Source organism: Trichoderma breve, chromosome 3 (genome assembly GCF_028502605.1).
Source record: "Trichoderma breve strain T069 chromosome 3, whole genome shotgun sequence".
In the NCBI taxonomy this organism is placed as follows: domain Eukaryota; kingdom Fungi; phylum Ascomycota; class Sordariomycetes; order Hypocreales; family Hypocreaceae; genus Trichoderma; species Trichoderma breve.
Window position 1 is genome coordinate 5,531,780 of NC_079234.1, and position 14,730 is coordinate 5,546,509.

The following is a 14,730-nucleotide window of genomic DNA, read 5'->3' on the forward strand; positions in this document are numbered from 1 at the left end:
CAAGTTTTCGGTACTTCGGTTGCGATTCGCCAGCCAGCAAAGTTACACTACTGCACCAGAGGAGGCATTTGATATGCCTGACACGGATGAAAAAGCGCCTTCTATTCCACTCGCATCTGCCAGCAAAGCTCCAGATGGCTCTTACGAGACGGAAATAGGTACAACGAATCAACCACTTCTAATTAAAGAAGAGAAAGTGAAGCGGCGTAGTGTCAAGCGGTGGGCACGAGATGTAAAAAAGGCCGTCCGTCTATATGTGAAGAGAACTTGGGAACGGTCTCCCAAAGTAAAGGTGGACACCTGATTCACAGAATATTGGGTGGTGTGCAGTTTCGCTTGAGTTCTGGATGAGGTGTCTCACAAACGACGATTGTGGCGTTTTGAACATGACAATTACCTAGTACTAGCATATTATAAATGGTTCAACGGGGGACGATTGATGCATCCACGAGAAGAGAGGTCATGTGGCGTTGATGAGAGGGTTTGTGGGAATATACGCTAGTTTGCAGAATAACTAAACCAAGTATGCCTGAGATGTCCGAGCCAATCACACATCCGTTCATCTAGTTTGATCGCTGTTCATCCCCGAGGCCTACATCCCCGAGGCCTGTTGCTCCCACTATTTAATTACATGCATATTTGTGTGGTGTTTGGTATTGGCCTCTTTTTAGTATAGAATTGGCGGTTTTCCATATCGTAGTTGAGACGGAGGCGCAACTCCGTCCCCATCGCGGGTGGGTATAAGCTAAGTATGAGATCTGCCTACTAAAGTAGATAGCCAGTATCTTGGGTTAAATAACTACGAATATTTGAATTAGTATACACGACGAGTGTTGTAGTTCTTGTAAATGGATATATAGCCCTTGTGCAGCTTCTTTGCATCTGGTGTTGCAGGCCTTTGATGATATCATATCAACACAAAAATTCACAATCATGAACACTTCCATCGTAACTGGGCAACAGGCCCGATTAGTTTCACGGAACAACAAGTCGCACAAGGCAGGGACTTCAGGTCTCGCACCTGGATATTTACAGGCCAATCTCATCATTCTACCATCGCGATATGCCAATGACTTCCGCAACCTTTGCGCTCGGAACCCGGTCCCATGTCCTCTGATTGCTGAGTCTGCAACCAAGGGGTGTGACAATGCAGTTATTTCCCATATTGACAAGGTCCGCGGCGACGAGATTCTCGGCGAAGGATGTGACATACGGCGAGATGCTCCCCATTATATGGTATACAAGGACTCGAAGCTGGAAAAGAGCCATTGCAATGACGTCGTGGCAGAATGGACGGACGACCACGTTGCCTTTCTAATCGGGTGTTCATATTCTTTTGAGACGGCACTGGCGGCAGTAGGACTCCCGCCGAGACAGCTTTTGTTAGGGAGAAATGTGCCAATGTACAGGACGACGTTGCGTTTGTGCCCTTCAGGGGTGTTTCAAGGCGGGACGTACGTGGTGTCGATGAGGCCGTATAAGAGGCGGGATGTCGAGAGGGTGAGGGAGATTACGAGGAGGTTTGGGGCTACGCATGGGGAGCCGTTGGATTGGGGGTGGGAGGCAGTGGAGAGGCTTGGGATTAGGGATATTGATGGGCCGGAATGGGGGGATGCGCCGATGGATGTGGATGGGAAGAGGGCGTTTGGGGAGACGAAGAAGCAGAAGAGAAGTGAGAATAAAGATGACAAAGATGAAGAAGACGAGGAGGAGATTCCAGTTTTTTGGGGATGCGGAGTGACGCCTCAGGAGGCGGTGATGAGGGCTGGGCTGGAGGGAGTGGTGATGGCTCATGCGCCGGGACACATGCTGGTGTTGGACGCGCGAGATGAAGATCTCGCAAGGTGATGTGTGTTTTTAAGATGTTTATGATTAATGCCGGTCTTTGAATTGAGTCAGCCTTTTTGTTGTCTTTATGTTGAAAGGAAAATGCTGATATTGTTCGTCACTAGAGGAAGATGGATATCTCTTCAGACACAGGGTAACGATTTTGAGCAGGGTGAATTTACTGTCCAACTAATTTATTGTCAAAATTCTAAATCACAGCCACTTAAGAAGAACAAATATATATATCTATATATATGAGATCGATGATGAATCTTTCTTCTCGTGTTAGTTGGATTCCCGTAACAGTGAATAGTCCTAGTTGGGCAATATCCCCGGTTTTTAGGCGACCAAGCGACGTAGCGCCGGGGCGGCCGCAGACCAACGGGAAGCGATGCCGGTCAGCCTCCGATCTGCTTCTATGCTGCAACATTAGCTGCGAAGCCTCAACTCCGCAGTCATCATGCCAGGATTTTCTGCTTCCAACTCACGCCACCACAGCTGATTCAATTGATCGGAACAGCACTCAACTCTTCGCATTCACTCTACACTTGTGAAGTGGCTCAGTGTACATGCAGCAATGGAGGAGCCCCTCTTAGGAGACTCCGTCAGGACGTCGTAAGTCCTCTCACCTGATGACACTGACATTTTACTAATGAAACCACGTTTTTAGCTGTGAGCGATGCCGTCGTCGCAAGGTTAGCCACGGGCTTATTCCCAGAAACTGCTATGGCTCGTGTGGAGACTGACGTTATTTCTCCTGCATCTATAGATCAAATGCGATCGGAAGCGCCCGTGCTCCAAGTGCGCCAAGGCGGGAACTGAATGTGTCCTCCAAGGCATCGGAGAAAAGCAGCGGTAAGGCGGGGGATTCGCTGAGAGCTGTCTCTGTTTGCTAATGACAACACCGAACAGGCCGGTTTCAAAGAGCTATGTACAGGCTCTGGAGGGCCAGATAGCCGCGCTGGAGCGAGTCATTCACAAGCTTGCTCTGGCAGACGACGCGGAGCGCACTCAAATCATCTCGGAGATATCGCTAACCTCATCAGCTCCTGATGCGGCATTGGCGGAAGGCGGGCAAGTTGACATCAAGACGGACCCGAGCGTTGCTGCTGCTCGAGTCAAGTCCGGCCAGCTTAGGCGACTGAGAGGAGGCAACGCAGCACAGTTCTTTGGAGGGACAAGCTTACTCCAGATACACTTTTCTCAGACGTCTTCGTCCCCAGTTCCGACAAATGCCATAGGCATGGAGTCCCTGGCCATTTCAACAGACGGCCAACCTTATGATAACAGCCTTAATATTAATGCCAACAACAATAACAACAAGCTGGACCTGGGCGATCTGTATGGAGACTTGGACGACTTCAGCCCCATGAGTGCGTCTTTCCAGTACGAGCCTCACCATGAGATTTCACAGAAGATGATGTCGAGATTTTTCCAAGAGGTCTACCCCTACAACATGGTTCTCTATCGCGAGTATTTCCTGAGAGACTATGATGTCGGGTCAGGGAAATACTATTCAGACGTCTTGCTCTATGCTGTCTGTGCTCTGGGGGCGCTTCAATACGACGACATGCTCAACGTTTCCGAGATCTTTTCAGGCCAAGCCCAGGCCCTTCTTTATCCTACCCTTGATAGCCCTGACCTTACAACCCTTCAAGCTCTCGTTCTGCTTGGATACCATGAGATTGCTGTGGGACGGGCATCTAAAGGCTGGCTGTTCTGCGGTATGGCCTTTCGCCTCGCGCACGAAATGGGGCTTCATCTTGATCCTACCAATTGGGATGGGTCTACTTCCGAAACGAGCGGTGGGTGGGATAGGGAAATTCAGCGTAGAGTCTACTGGGCAGTCTTTACAGCTGATAAGCAGCTCAGCCTCTATTTCGGGAGACCTCCGGCGCTGTATCCGGGCGAGTCGGACGTGCGGAATACTATCCGGCTCCAATATCCCCCGGGCTGGCAAGGCCTTCTTGAGACGTACATTTGCAAGGGAGCATCGGCAAACGAATGGGATAACGGCGTGGCGCTCGTGGGCTCGTTCATCTACCGAGCTGAACTGGCCAAGATTATCCATCTCATCATCACGGATTTGTTCGAGAACCGGAAAGGGGGAGGCGGAGATCCTACTATAATTGCAACTAAGACGCGAAGGATTCATGTGCTGTTGACCAAGTGGCTCGCGGGTATCCCCAGTTTCCTACACTGGAATCAGTGGACGGTTGGCCAGGTGCCTCCGTATGTTTTACATCTTCAGTAAGTTGAATTCGTTTGCTAGAGATTCCTCATCCCATCATCATCAAGCTCATAATGGCTAATCTCAAACGCCATTAGCATGATGTTTCACACCATCATGATCATCCTCCACCGCCCGCCATCGCACATGTTTGAGAACCCAGGAATTGCCGAAGGTGAAGACGTGGAAATTTGTTACGAATCTCTGCAGGCGATTCTACGTCTAATGCGAAGCTACTCTCGCTACTACCGCTACCGGTCACTACCACTCGACTTTGTGCACACGCTTTCTACGGCTGCAAGCACGGTCATGATGAAACGCTTCCTCCAAAAGGCATCGTGGAGCGATCCAGACATTGAACGTGCGCTGTCACTCATTATGCAGGCCATGGACGAGATACAGAATACCTGGCCTTGCGTGCGGGAGATTCGGGACGTGCTCCTCCAGGCGCAGCAGACGCAGACGGCAATGCCACCCGAGGATCCTCTCAATGTGCCGGATCTTATGAACGGACTACAAGTGAACAACGATAATTTCTTGGAGAACTTGGGAGACGACCTTGGCACTCTTATTACAGACGAGTTCTTGAGTGCCCAGCTTCCCATCGTGGGGCCTGGACTTGAGCCATTTGATTTCAACCAGATGCCAGGGCCAGGGCCGTCTTGAACGAGGCTGCGCCACACTATTTCCAATTTCCAGTCACCATCGCGATGCGATGCGCCTCTTCTAGTGAGGTGCGGAGGGTGTGATGGTCATCTTGGCATGCCGACAGTACAATAGAGCACAGTATGATTTGTGGGAAGAGCTGTCCCGAAGCCGGGAGCTTATCTTTTGCTCTACCTCCATCGGACACTTTTTAGGTAATGCCGACTTAATATGACGGTGAAAAAAGATTGGAGGGACCAGATCAAGGATGATGGCCAGAGCGTTTGGCTGCCGGATGGACACCCAGGATGCTACGATGCGGAGCCTTTGGACTCCATACTGTAGATCTGAGGGATGGATTCGATTCACCGCCACGTCTTGTGCGACCAAGTTCATCTGTCGGATCAAAATCAGAGCGACTGCGGAATTCGGCCGTCGAATCCTTTGGGGGCAATAAATATTAGCTCATCCAAAGCACAGTTTCCAGGCGTTTGCGCATCTCGATCCTTCTGAGGCCGTGCGGATTAGAGAGGCGTTGGGTGGCTTGCTTCAGGCGTCTTTAGATGTGCAGGGGTTGGGTTTAAGCAGCCATGGAGTTCTGTACATAGTGAATAACCCATAACTTGGGTAAAGAAGAATAAACAGCTGATTCGAGATGAGATGCGGAGTGCATCTTCCCTGCTAAACCCGCGTATGTACTCCATACCTGCAGTTGTGCCCTGTACTGTATTTATTTGTAGTCCATGTTCTGCTCATGTCGCTCTTCGTTGCTCTGCTCATTCGAACCGAGGTGGTGTGCAAAAGCAGCCTCACGTGATGCAGGCAGCTAGAAAAAGGAGCCGATTGCTTTGGACTGTTCCTTGGGGCTAAAAAAAGAAACATTCGTGACGGGAAGGGAAAAGGCGCCAAGGCTTGATTAGCTGGATAGCCTATTTCTCGGGAAATTGGGATGATGGGATGATGCTATTGATAGAGAGTGTTTTTTATGCGACGATGCGTTCTAGTTCGGGGAGGCATACGAGTAAACGAACCGGAAACCCCTTAGAGAAAGGCCAAGATGGGAAAGAGACTAGAAACAAAAATAAGAAAGAAAAGGGAGAAGAGGAAGAAAGACGGCTGCTTGTTTGGGCAAAGATTCCAAGTTGCAAAGTGGGCGGGCGCATTGGAAATCAGCAGCTGAGCGTCAGACAGTAAGACCAGGACACCTTTGGGGGGATTCCATGCCATTCAACCCCCTGTCTGGCCTGGTCAGAGAGCAAGAGAGAAAGAGACGGATTCAGTGTAGAGGCGCATGTCGGCCAAATCCGTAGTTTGACAGCTAAGGATCTGCCGCGGGTGCTCGTGCGCACAGGTGAATATGCCGATGCCGTTTGGTCCGTGTTATGTTATAGACAAAATAAACGAGAGCGATGCTGAGGGAGGGAGGTGGAAGATGAGGATGAGAGAGAGTATGTTGGTAGAGCTGCATGAAGTATATACTCCGTGAATATGTATAGATGGATATTAGAAGTCGTTTCGGTAGAGTCAGAATTTTTAAGAAGGACAAGAGTAAAAGGACAAGAGGAAGAAGTGAAGATGCTGTATACAGATCTCATGCCTTCAACAAAATCATAGTCTCTCTCCGTATTTCCCCCCTGCTTGAGGGTCCCGTATTGCCAGAGTAGCAGCAGGATGGATCAAAGCTACGATACTGCATACAGACCCTGCTCCGTAGACGAGTGGGTACATGGACGGATGGACGATGATGAAAACAGACTCAACATTCTTGGCGAGATATCAGATGTCATCTTGCTGCCTCTTTTTTCCCCTCTCAGTTTTACTCATCATCCAATATTTCTTAATATGGATATTACTAACCATCAAATTTTATTATACGTGCACCAGTTTTGGGATCAAAGGTAACTCACTGCAGTCAGCCCCAATCCTCTACAGGTGCTTGAACACCTTGACCTTCTGTTGTTCCAGGGCTTCTCTGCCGCACTAGCTGGCCCGCATGGGGCGCGGGTGGCCACTAACATCGGGAAGCTCAGCTTCTAGAGACAGGATTGACAGGGCCTAATCCCACCAGCAAGTACCCGCTACTCCCGCATAGGTGCGTGCGGACACCCCGTCCCAGGTACTTGCACATGTCATGTTTGGCGTCCATGCTGCTACTCCGTACAAGGTAGCGTCCGCACCTCTACTTTTCAAGGTGCCTTGCCTCGACAACTGACTAGAGCCTCTCAGCCACGTTCCTCCACCTCATCGCTGGCTGCTCCCTTTCACCTATTCGTATCCTTTCCTCTGCTCCTCCAATCCGCCGTCTCTTCCTCTACAGAGCCTTTCCGCCAAACATCGCGACTTCTTTCCAGCTGCACAGGCAGCGTCTCTCCCCCCTCGCCGACTCTGCTGGACATGCCGTATCGTGTATAAGCAGCCGATTGCCAGCGGAGTAGCGTCATGGACGACGCCGAGGCGCCGCCGGAGGCGCGACGGCTGAGCATCGAAAAGGTGCCCATCGTCCTCGAGGCGCCGCCACCCTTTGACGGGCTACCAGACGAAATCATTGAGCAGTGAGCAATTTCTCCCCTGGGCTGGCAGACGAGGCTTCAAAATGGGAACAAGGGAAGCGCGGGAGAGCATAAAGGGCGGGCAAGGGAAAAAAATCTGACGATAGCATCACAGAATACTTCTAGCCACGGATCCCAATGGCTTCGCCTCGCTCATGACGCTCAACCGCAAATGGAGAGAAGTGTCACAGCGCCCGCACCTCTACCGATACCACCTCGCACGATGTCCGACATATGCCACGTCCCATGCCAGCTTGCCGTCCGCCGATGACGCCAACTTGCCCCGTCTGCGGCGCATGTTCGCCAGTGAAATCAAACGAAACCTCTTCGACTCTTATGTGCGGCCGAGCGTCACCATCATTAAACTCATTTCCAAGGCCATCAGCTCCTCATCATGTCCGGGAGGAGAGGGTATGGGCTTCACCACGTCCTCAAACGGGCACCACATATTGGCCTATAACTCATCACGGATGTACCTGATAAATGCCCAAGGCTCGGGTATCGAGATGAAACGCGAGTTCAAGATGCTGCGCCGCCCAGTATCGGCGTGCGTTTCCAACGATGCAACCCTCTTGGCCGTCCTTTCCACTGAGATGCAAGTCGACATTTACGATCTGAAACAATCTCCGCCCAAACGGAAGCAGTCCATGATACTGGACAATAACCCGCGAACCATTGCGCTGTCGCCCTGTGGTACTGTTCTCACCGCAGCATATGATGGAGGCATTGAGGTTCAGTCACTGAGCCGTGGAGCGTCTTCCACCGAAAGGCGCGCAGTCAAGTGTGATGCAGTGGATGCTTTGGCCTTTTCCTTTGACGGCACGCAGATTCTTGGCACAACATTGCATTCGTCTCCACCGAGCACGGTCGTCATCACTGCACCGTACTATGATCCCGGCGCCCTTGCCATGGAACAAGCCGAAGAGAACCTCAGCGCAATGTGGACCACATCCATCCTGTTCCCCAACTCGAGTCGAGACTGCAGCCATGCCGTGCTTCTACAGGACGGGAGTCAAGAAGAGGCCGCTTGGGCATTTGCATATGACCGTAGCTTCGAGACCTTTCGAGCCGTCCGGATTGATGACCTTAGAAATGGCACCACACATTTCACCGGGCCAGTGCCTAAAACATCCTCACAGGCCAAGCTGCTTCCTTGTACACTGCCTTCAGCTACGTATCATGGTGAGTTGGTATCGGCCTGTTTCCACGGTAGCGAGGTCTGGATTTATGGCGTGCCTGAGGACTTGACTGCGGTGCCCGAAGTCCCATCAACCACCGACAATGCCTCTGGCCTGGCTCGGAGGAACAGCGCTCAGAGCCATTCCTCGCGATCGCCATCGACAAGGACACAGGAGGTCGTTCCTCCCACAGCTCCCACGGGAAGAGTTCCTCAGTGGCAGATTTTGTGCGATAAGCTGAGGAACAATTTTGTGGCGGGACATCAAACATCGGAGCTAACCGGTGTGAGCAATGTGAAATGGGTTTCAGGATATGGCGATACGTCACTCAAGGAGAGGCTCATTGTTACTGCCTCTGGAGTTGCTGGACCAAGACTCGTCACCGAAGACGAGGACATGGATTTTGTCGATGGCGGCAGAATTGCTCTGGTGGATTTTGGATATGCTTTCACCGACGGAACCAAGACTGAGATCGCCATTGAGGTGGGAACCGATGATGCAGAGGTACTTGAAGAGGAGCAGCGCGATATCGAAACCGAAGTTGCCATTGTGCGGCGGAGGACGGTAGCCCAACGCGGAGGAAGAGCAGGGAGGAGAGGCAGCCTGATGCGAACTGCTACAATCGCCGTTACTCCAACCTCTGCTACCGGAGCTGGGCCCGGGCACCATATAGTGTCGCCAATTTCGCCGGAATCAACGAGGAGCAACGAGGACGACGACCCCCTAGTACCAAGGACGATGAACCGCAATCCTGTCGCAAACCGGCCAATCATACGCGAGCCAGTCGTCGACGACGAGGAGTTCTTGTCGATTGAGGAACAGGAAGCCATGGACGCCCCCTATGCGCACTCTAGTCCGCGCTCAGGGACAACTCTTCGCCGAGCGGCTACAGTCGCTGCTGCCAACCGCTTGCTAAATCCTCGGACAGCCGATGGACGCCCCATAGAGTACCGTCGAGCTGACGGTAGGAGAGAGCATCCTCACGAGAGTGACGCGGATAATTGGGAACCGCCGCCACCTCCGTACCAAGCTGAGGATCCCGGAGACACACCCGCCTTTCTGCGTGGCCGCGCAATTTTGGCGCCAGCCTCACTCCCGACGCAATCGCAGCAGTATCTGCCAATGCCAGCAAGTCACAGTGTTCCGCCTCAGCCACCGACCCTGGTGATTCCACCGAATTTATCGTTGGCAGCTCACGCGGCGAGCCACCTCGGCGACCATGGATTAAACCATGCCAGATCTTCCAGCGACTCAACCGTGATAAGTAGGTTACGAGCTGATGAAGAACTGCATTTACCACTATCAAGCACCTCCGGTCCGCTAGATCATGAAGACATATACGACGTATCCCCTCCAGCTTCACCAGCGAGGACTCGAAGTCGAGACAGCCAGTCCATGGTTACTTCTCAGAATTCTGCCACGCCACGGCCGACAACCGCAACATCAAACACTTCAATTGGGCTTTATGAAAGCAGTCCAGCGACTGTAGGTCCTCTGGTGCATCCCGAATTCGACTTTGGCGGGCCAGGACTTGGATTCGATACTTCTCCGATGTCAACAGTAGGGACCACCAGCGCCTCAAGTAATATTGTACCAGTACGAAGGCTATCGAATGCACAAACTTGGCCATTAGTATCTCCATCGTCTGAAAGTTACCCAACGCCTTCTTCCACTTACGCTGAACCGGTGCAATTGCAGTCGGCCTTGCCTCCGGCTCCTAGCTCGGACCAAATGGCCAGGTTGATTCGGAGAGCCAGCCAGGGAAATCCTCTCAACCTAGCGGGCAGCCTGATCTCGACATATGACCAGCAAATTCAGAGACCACAGCCGGTTGCAGGCTCACTGGCTCTCCCTACAGCAAACATGGCTCATCTTGACGTTGACCAGCCCCTGATAATCAGCACTCCCCGTGGTGTGGGCGGTGCTTTTGATCCCCCAGGGCGAAGGACATCCCGCCGTGGCGATCTACCCATTGTGGCCCCTGTGCCCCGAAGACCTCGCCCAACTGGTGGCTCTGCTGCACCTCCCACGGTAGAGAGACTAGAAACCATATCCACTGGCCGTCCCCAACCCATACAAGCCAACAACCTTGTCTTGCCAACATGGATGAAGGGACCGCCAGCTTCGCCTGGCCGGCAGCCATCGACGGTAAACAGACGGCCCAGTCGAGCCGAGAGGAGCGCAGCGAAGAACATGCGCGACGCGAAGAAGCGAGGGTGGACGGCCAAGAAGAAGAAGAAAGAGGTCCCGAAGCCGGTCATTGCGGAGGAAGACCACAATGGCAGCATCTGGATGGACATGGATCCGCCGCCTGTGCCGCCCAAAGACCATCATGATAAAGACAAGAAGTGCAGCGTCATGTAATGAATTGTGCTTACAATGCTTTTTATTGCTTTTTCATTAATCATCTGGATTGATTGGCCGGCATCTATATATATAATTACATCACATCAAGGAAGCGAGGAAGCGAGCTTGTGGTTGTCTATCAGTGTTTATACTCTCTGAATTTTTTTACGTTGGATATTGTCAAAAACAAGATACCGGGTCTTTTCTACTCTACAGTTTTTGTTTTCTTGGATTTTCGCTGCTTTTGTTTTTTGTTCTGTTTTTTTTTTTTTTTTTTTGGATGGGCATCTATCTATCATCGGCATAGCGTGTAGGAAGCGGAAGGAAGAAAGAGAGAGGGAAAGAGAGGAAAAGTGATGCTTTTGGGAGTCGTTTTTTGTTTTATACGGGATTGGATATTGAGCGACCATGTGCGTGGTGTATATGAGAGCGGATGTTGTGTGCATTTTATTATTATATATATATACAAGTACAGCTGCATTCGTTAATGTATGGCGAGAATATGAATTTGGAAGAGCATGTTAATAGCGTGTTAATACCAACCTCGATATACTTGTCATCTTAGGCATACTCACTCAAACTCATTCTATGGCGCTTGTGGTTCTAAATACTTTGTTTTTTATATATATTCTGCAGAGTATACGGAGTATTAAAGCCAGCTATTTACTATCGCAGACTACCGCCCATCTCAACGAAATGTGTTATTCCTTGTTTATGCTTTCTCCCATCGACAATGACGATTTTTTCAATCCCATCCACCCAAACAAATTAAGCGCCTCGCCATACTGTCTTCTGACCGTCCCCATAGCCCCTTGGTATATATACACAAAGGAAAATGTATATCGTTAAAATAAATGGAATTGCTTGGAATCCATGGTATCACTCATTCTTATTAACAAAAGAAAAATGACAAAAAAAGAAAATAACAAAGACCATTTTGCCTCTCGTTGCCGTATGCACAATTTTAATAGGGAGGAGGAATTAAAACAAAGGAAAAATCGAGAGAAACAAAAAAGAAAACCTAACCAGAACAAAACAGATTGCTTAGTCAATGACAAACTGGGAAAAAAAGAAGTATCATGACGTAGATTTCGACTAAATGATGAGAGAGAGAGGAGTGTGAGATATTATTGGTGTCATATTCTGTTGTTCATTGAATGAGGACCGAGGTACGGCTCCCCTCTGTGTACGTCGTCAAGTTGCGCCTCGACCATGAGATCCGTAAACGTCGTGGCATGCGTCTGACGCCTATCATAATCGCTATGCATCATGATGGGGTCGGCAAAGATGTTGATGTTTTCTCCGCTTGGCTCTCTAGGTACATTCTGCGGATAGACTCGGGTGCTGGAAGCTTTCATGGCTCTTATAGGAGCTAACCGGTTCCGAGACTCAACCTGCCCTGTGCGAGCATTTCGTTCGTCGTCCGAGATAGTAGAGTCTCGAGAGCTCGTAGGCGAGTTATTCGATGGGCTGGGAGAGTCAAATGGATTCGGAATGGAAAGACGTTGGGATGTATCATTGTGGTTGAGAACAATCTGCGGAGGCCTCTGGCTGATGGAGGAGCTGATGGAGGGACTTTTGCGGATAAAGTCGGCGCGGTAAGAGTTTGGCTGGAGGATGGGATCGGAGACCATGATGCTGGTGCCTTGAGGACCGGGGCCGAGATGCTTAATCCGTCCAAAGCCTGTCTTCTCGGAGTAGCCATTCTTGCTGCGGCGGTTGCGGCGCCGGATGAAGAGGAACAGGATAGCTCCCAGAACAGCCAGGACAGCGCAGCCTCCAATGACACCACCAATTATGGACACCGTCTTTGGGTTTGTTGCCTTGGAAGATGTTGATTCTGGAGTTCCGGAGCTTGCGCTTGCGTCGGCCGTGGGAGAGGCATCAGGGGCCGATGTGGTTGATGGGACAGTCGATTCTTCCGTTGGGAACGACGTCGGCGTGGTAGCAATTGGCGCAACAACCAGAGAAGAAGCAGGTGTAGAAGAAGCCTGTGCAGAAGCCGGCGCAGTGGTCGCTGATGTAGCACTTGCGGGTGAAGTGCTTGTTTGTGAAGCAGTTGTTTGCGAAGGGCTGGATGAGGAACTGGCCTTCTCTGGGGATGTGCTCTGATCAGAATTCTTCACACACTGGGTGTTATCTGAAGAACACGAATATCCAAACGGGCAGCAGAGGTTGGTGCCACATTTCTCCAACGCAACGTCAAAGATGCTAGTCTTGATGGGCGAGTTTTGGTTCTTGGTCGGGTCCTGCTGGCTAACATCGCAGGTGATGGGCTGGATCTTTTCGCAAGTCGAGCCGTTTGGACAGCACAGCGCAGTCGTGTTGCCAGCTAATGGGAGGCACGATGTTCCCGTGGCACAGCAAAAGTTATTGGGCAGACCCGAAGGACAGGAGTTGAAGTTAGCAGGGCACTGCGCGTCTTGGATATAGACTGAGCCCAAGGGCGAGGTTGAGACAAGTGATGCCAATGCCGAAACCAGCAGCAAGAGACGAGCAGACCGTGATGCAATAGTCATTGTATTCTGGCCACAAAATTCCCAGCTAAACACGTCCAAGTTGATGATTATAAAATTATCGTCCCCAGTATAAGATACCTGGCAGGAGAGTCGGCGTCGGTGTCGGTAGGGTTGGCTGAACCAGCAGCCGTGTAAGCCACTGAACAGAAGACTCCTGAAGAGAAAAGAATAAAGCAGGACAAAAGTGAAAAATTCGTGGCAATATGATATGTGAAAGAAAGTCGTCACGAGGTGAACTTGGCACTCGTGTGTTAGATCAAAGAACAGGTTGTGTGTGTTCCAAAGACAAAGTGGAGGAAGGGCATACACCAAACAACGGGGGGAAAGCAAGCACTGAACGGTTGTCAATGTGTGAATGAATGTAACATGAACAAGCAAGTAAGTAAGGAAAAGAGAATGAATAATAGAGGGTAGAGGGTAGAGGGTAAAGGATAGAGAGTGGAAAGAATAGGTGAAGAAACGAAACTAGGAGGGACTCAAGTCACGGCGGGTTAAGAGAGACGAGCGAGGCCTCTGGATACGAAGAACTACGATGTAAATGCATATAGTAGATAATAGATAGGCGCGCATCAGACGACTCTGGCGTGTTGAATCCGCTCTGGCGCGTCTCAGAAGCGGCATCATTCCAGATCTCGATGCCTGGGCGGCTTCTTCACCATGTCGAGCACGAGCACGTTTCAAGGGCCACTCGAGGGCATTCTGCACTGCCAGCGAGTGAATGCAGGTCCCGGCAGGCTGTCGAAACAATCGCCAAGTAGCCAGTCGATGCTCCAGGACCACTCGAGAAGCGGTTACTCGGCGCCAGTGCCACTCGACACACGCCTTTGCAGACCAGGGGGACTCCCGGAGGAACGACTGGAGATGCCTCAAGTAAGTCCATGTCAGCACGCCAGCTTGTCTTGCAAGTTGCTGTCATAGTGGCAGCTGTAGTAAGTATAGTAGGACGGAGCTCTTTGACATGGTACCTGAGCAAACGACTGGCGGGCAGCTCACGGCGGGCGATGAACGATGCGTCATACTGTAGCTTATGGATGGAGTTGATGCTCAGCGTTTGGCAAGCTTTGGTGGGCTGGCGATGCAGGCTAGAGGTTTCGAGTCTCAGTTTAGGCGCGCTGGAGGAGGTGGTTGGCGCTCATTGGCCCTGGAGAGAAACAACTGGCTGTGCGGTAGGCGCCTTTGCTGTGCTGTAGCCGCTGGGGAGGAGCCTTGGTTGGGCGTCTATAACATCAGCGAGCGGCAAGGTGCAGCACCTGGTTGCAGTACTTGAGAGTCTGGGCGGTTACGGTGGGCGGCAGTGTACAAGTACATGTTGCTTGTACAGAGTGAATGGAATTGAACGGCGGATGAAACAATTGATTAATTGATCCTTAACGGCGAAACCAAACATTAATTAATTCACCGGAAGCATCTAGTTACTCAATACTCAGTATTAGTTG

General features: G+C 51.0%; 4 protein-coding genes across 4 annotated transcripts; 3 read left to right on the top strand and 1 right to left on the bottom strand.

The window, feature by feature from the left end:
- Nucleotides 1–933: 933 nt before the first annotated feature.
- On the top strand, nt 934–1,848 carry T069G_06072 (uncharacterized protein; the record flags this gene model as incomplete). Its single annotated transcript, XM_056173282.1, has 1 exon — nt 934–1,848. One exon carries the CDS (start codon nt 934–936, stop codon nt 1,846–1,848), a length of 915 nt encoding a protein of 304 aa, XP_056030140.1.
- A 556-nt stretch (nt 1,849–2,404) lies between these two features.
- Nucleotides 2,405–4,723, top strand: T069G_06073 (fungal specific transcription factor domain-containing protein; the record flags this gene model as incomplete). Its single annotated transcript, XM_056173283.1, has 5 exons — nt 2,405–2,442; nt 2,498–2,522; nt 2,597–2,682; nt 2,740–4,077; nt 4,156–4,723. 5 exons carry the CDS (start codon nt 2,405–2,407, stop codon nt 4,721–4,723), a joined length of 2,055 nt encoding a protein of 684 aa, XP_056030141.1.
- Nucleotides 4,724–7,141: 2,418 nt separating this feature from the next.
- On the top strand, nt 7,142–10,793 carry T069G_06074 (uncharacterized protein; the record flags this gene model as incomplete). The annotated part of the gene is made up of 3 exons (XM_056173284.1): nt 7,142–7,254; nt 7,367–10,460; nt 10,542–10,793. The coding sequence occupies 3 exons, from the start codon at nt 7,142–7,144 to the stop codon at nt 10,791–10,793; spliced, it is 3,459 nt and encodes a 1,152-aa protein (XP_056030142.1).
- A 1,118-nt stretch (nt 10,794–11,911) lies between these two features.
- On the bottom strand, nt 11,912–13,294 carry T069G_06075 (uncharacterized protein; the record flags this gene model as incomplete). The annotated part of the gene is made up of 2 exons (XM_056173285.1): nt 11,912–12,766; nt 12,866–13,294. The coding sequence occupies 2 exons, from the start codon at nt 13,292–13,294 to the stop codon at nt 11,912–11,914; spliced, it is 1,284 nt and encodes a 427-aa protein (XP_056030143.1).
- Between the last annotated feature and the right edge of the window lie 1,436 nt (nt 13,295–14,730).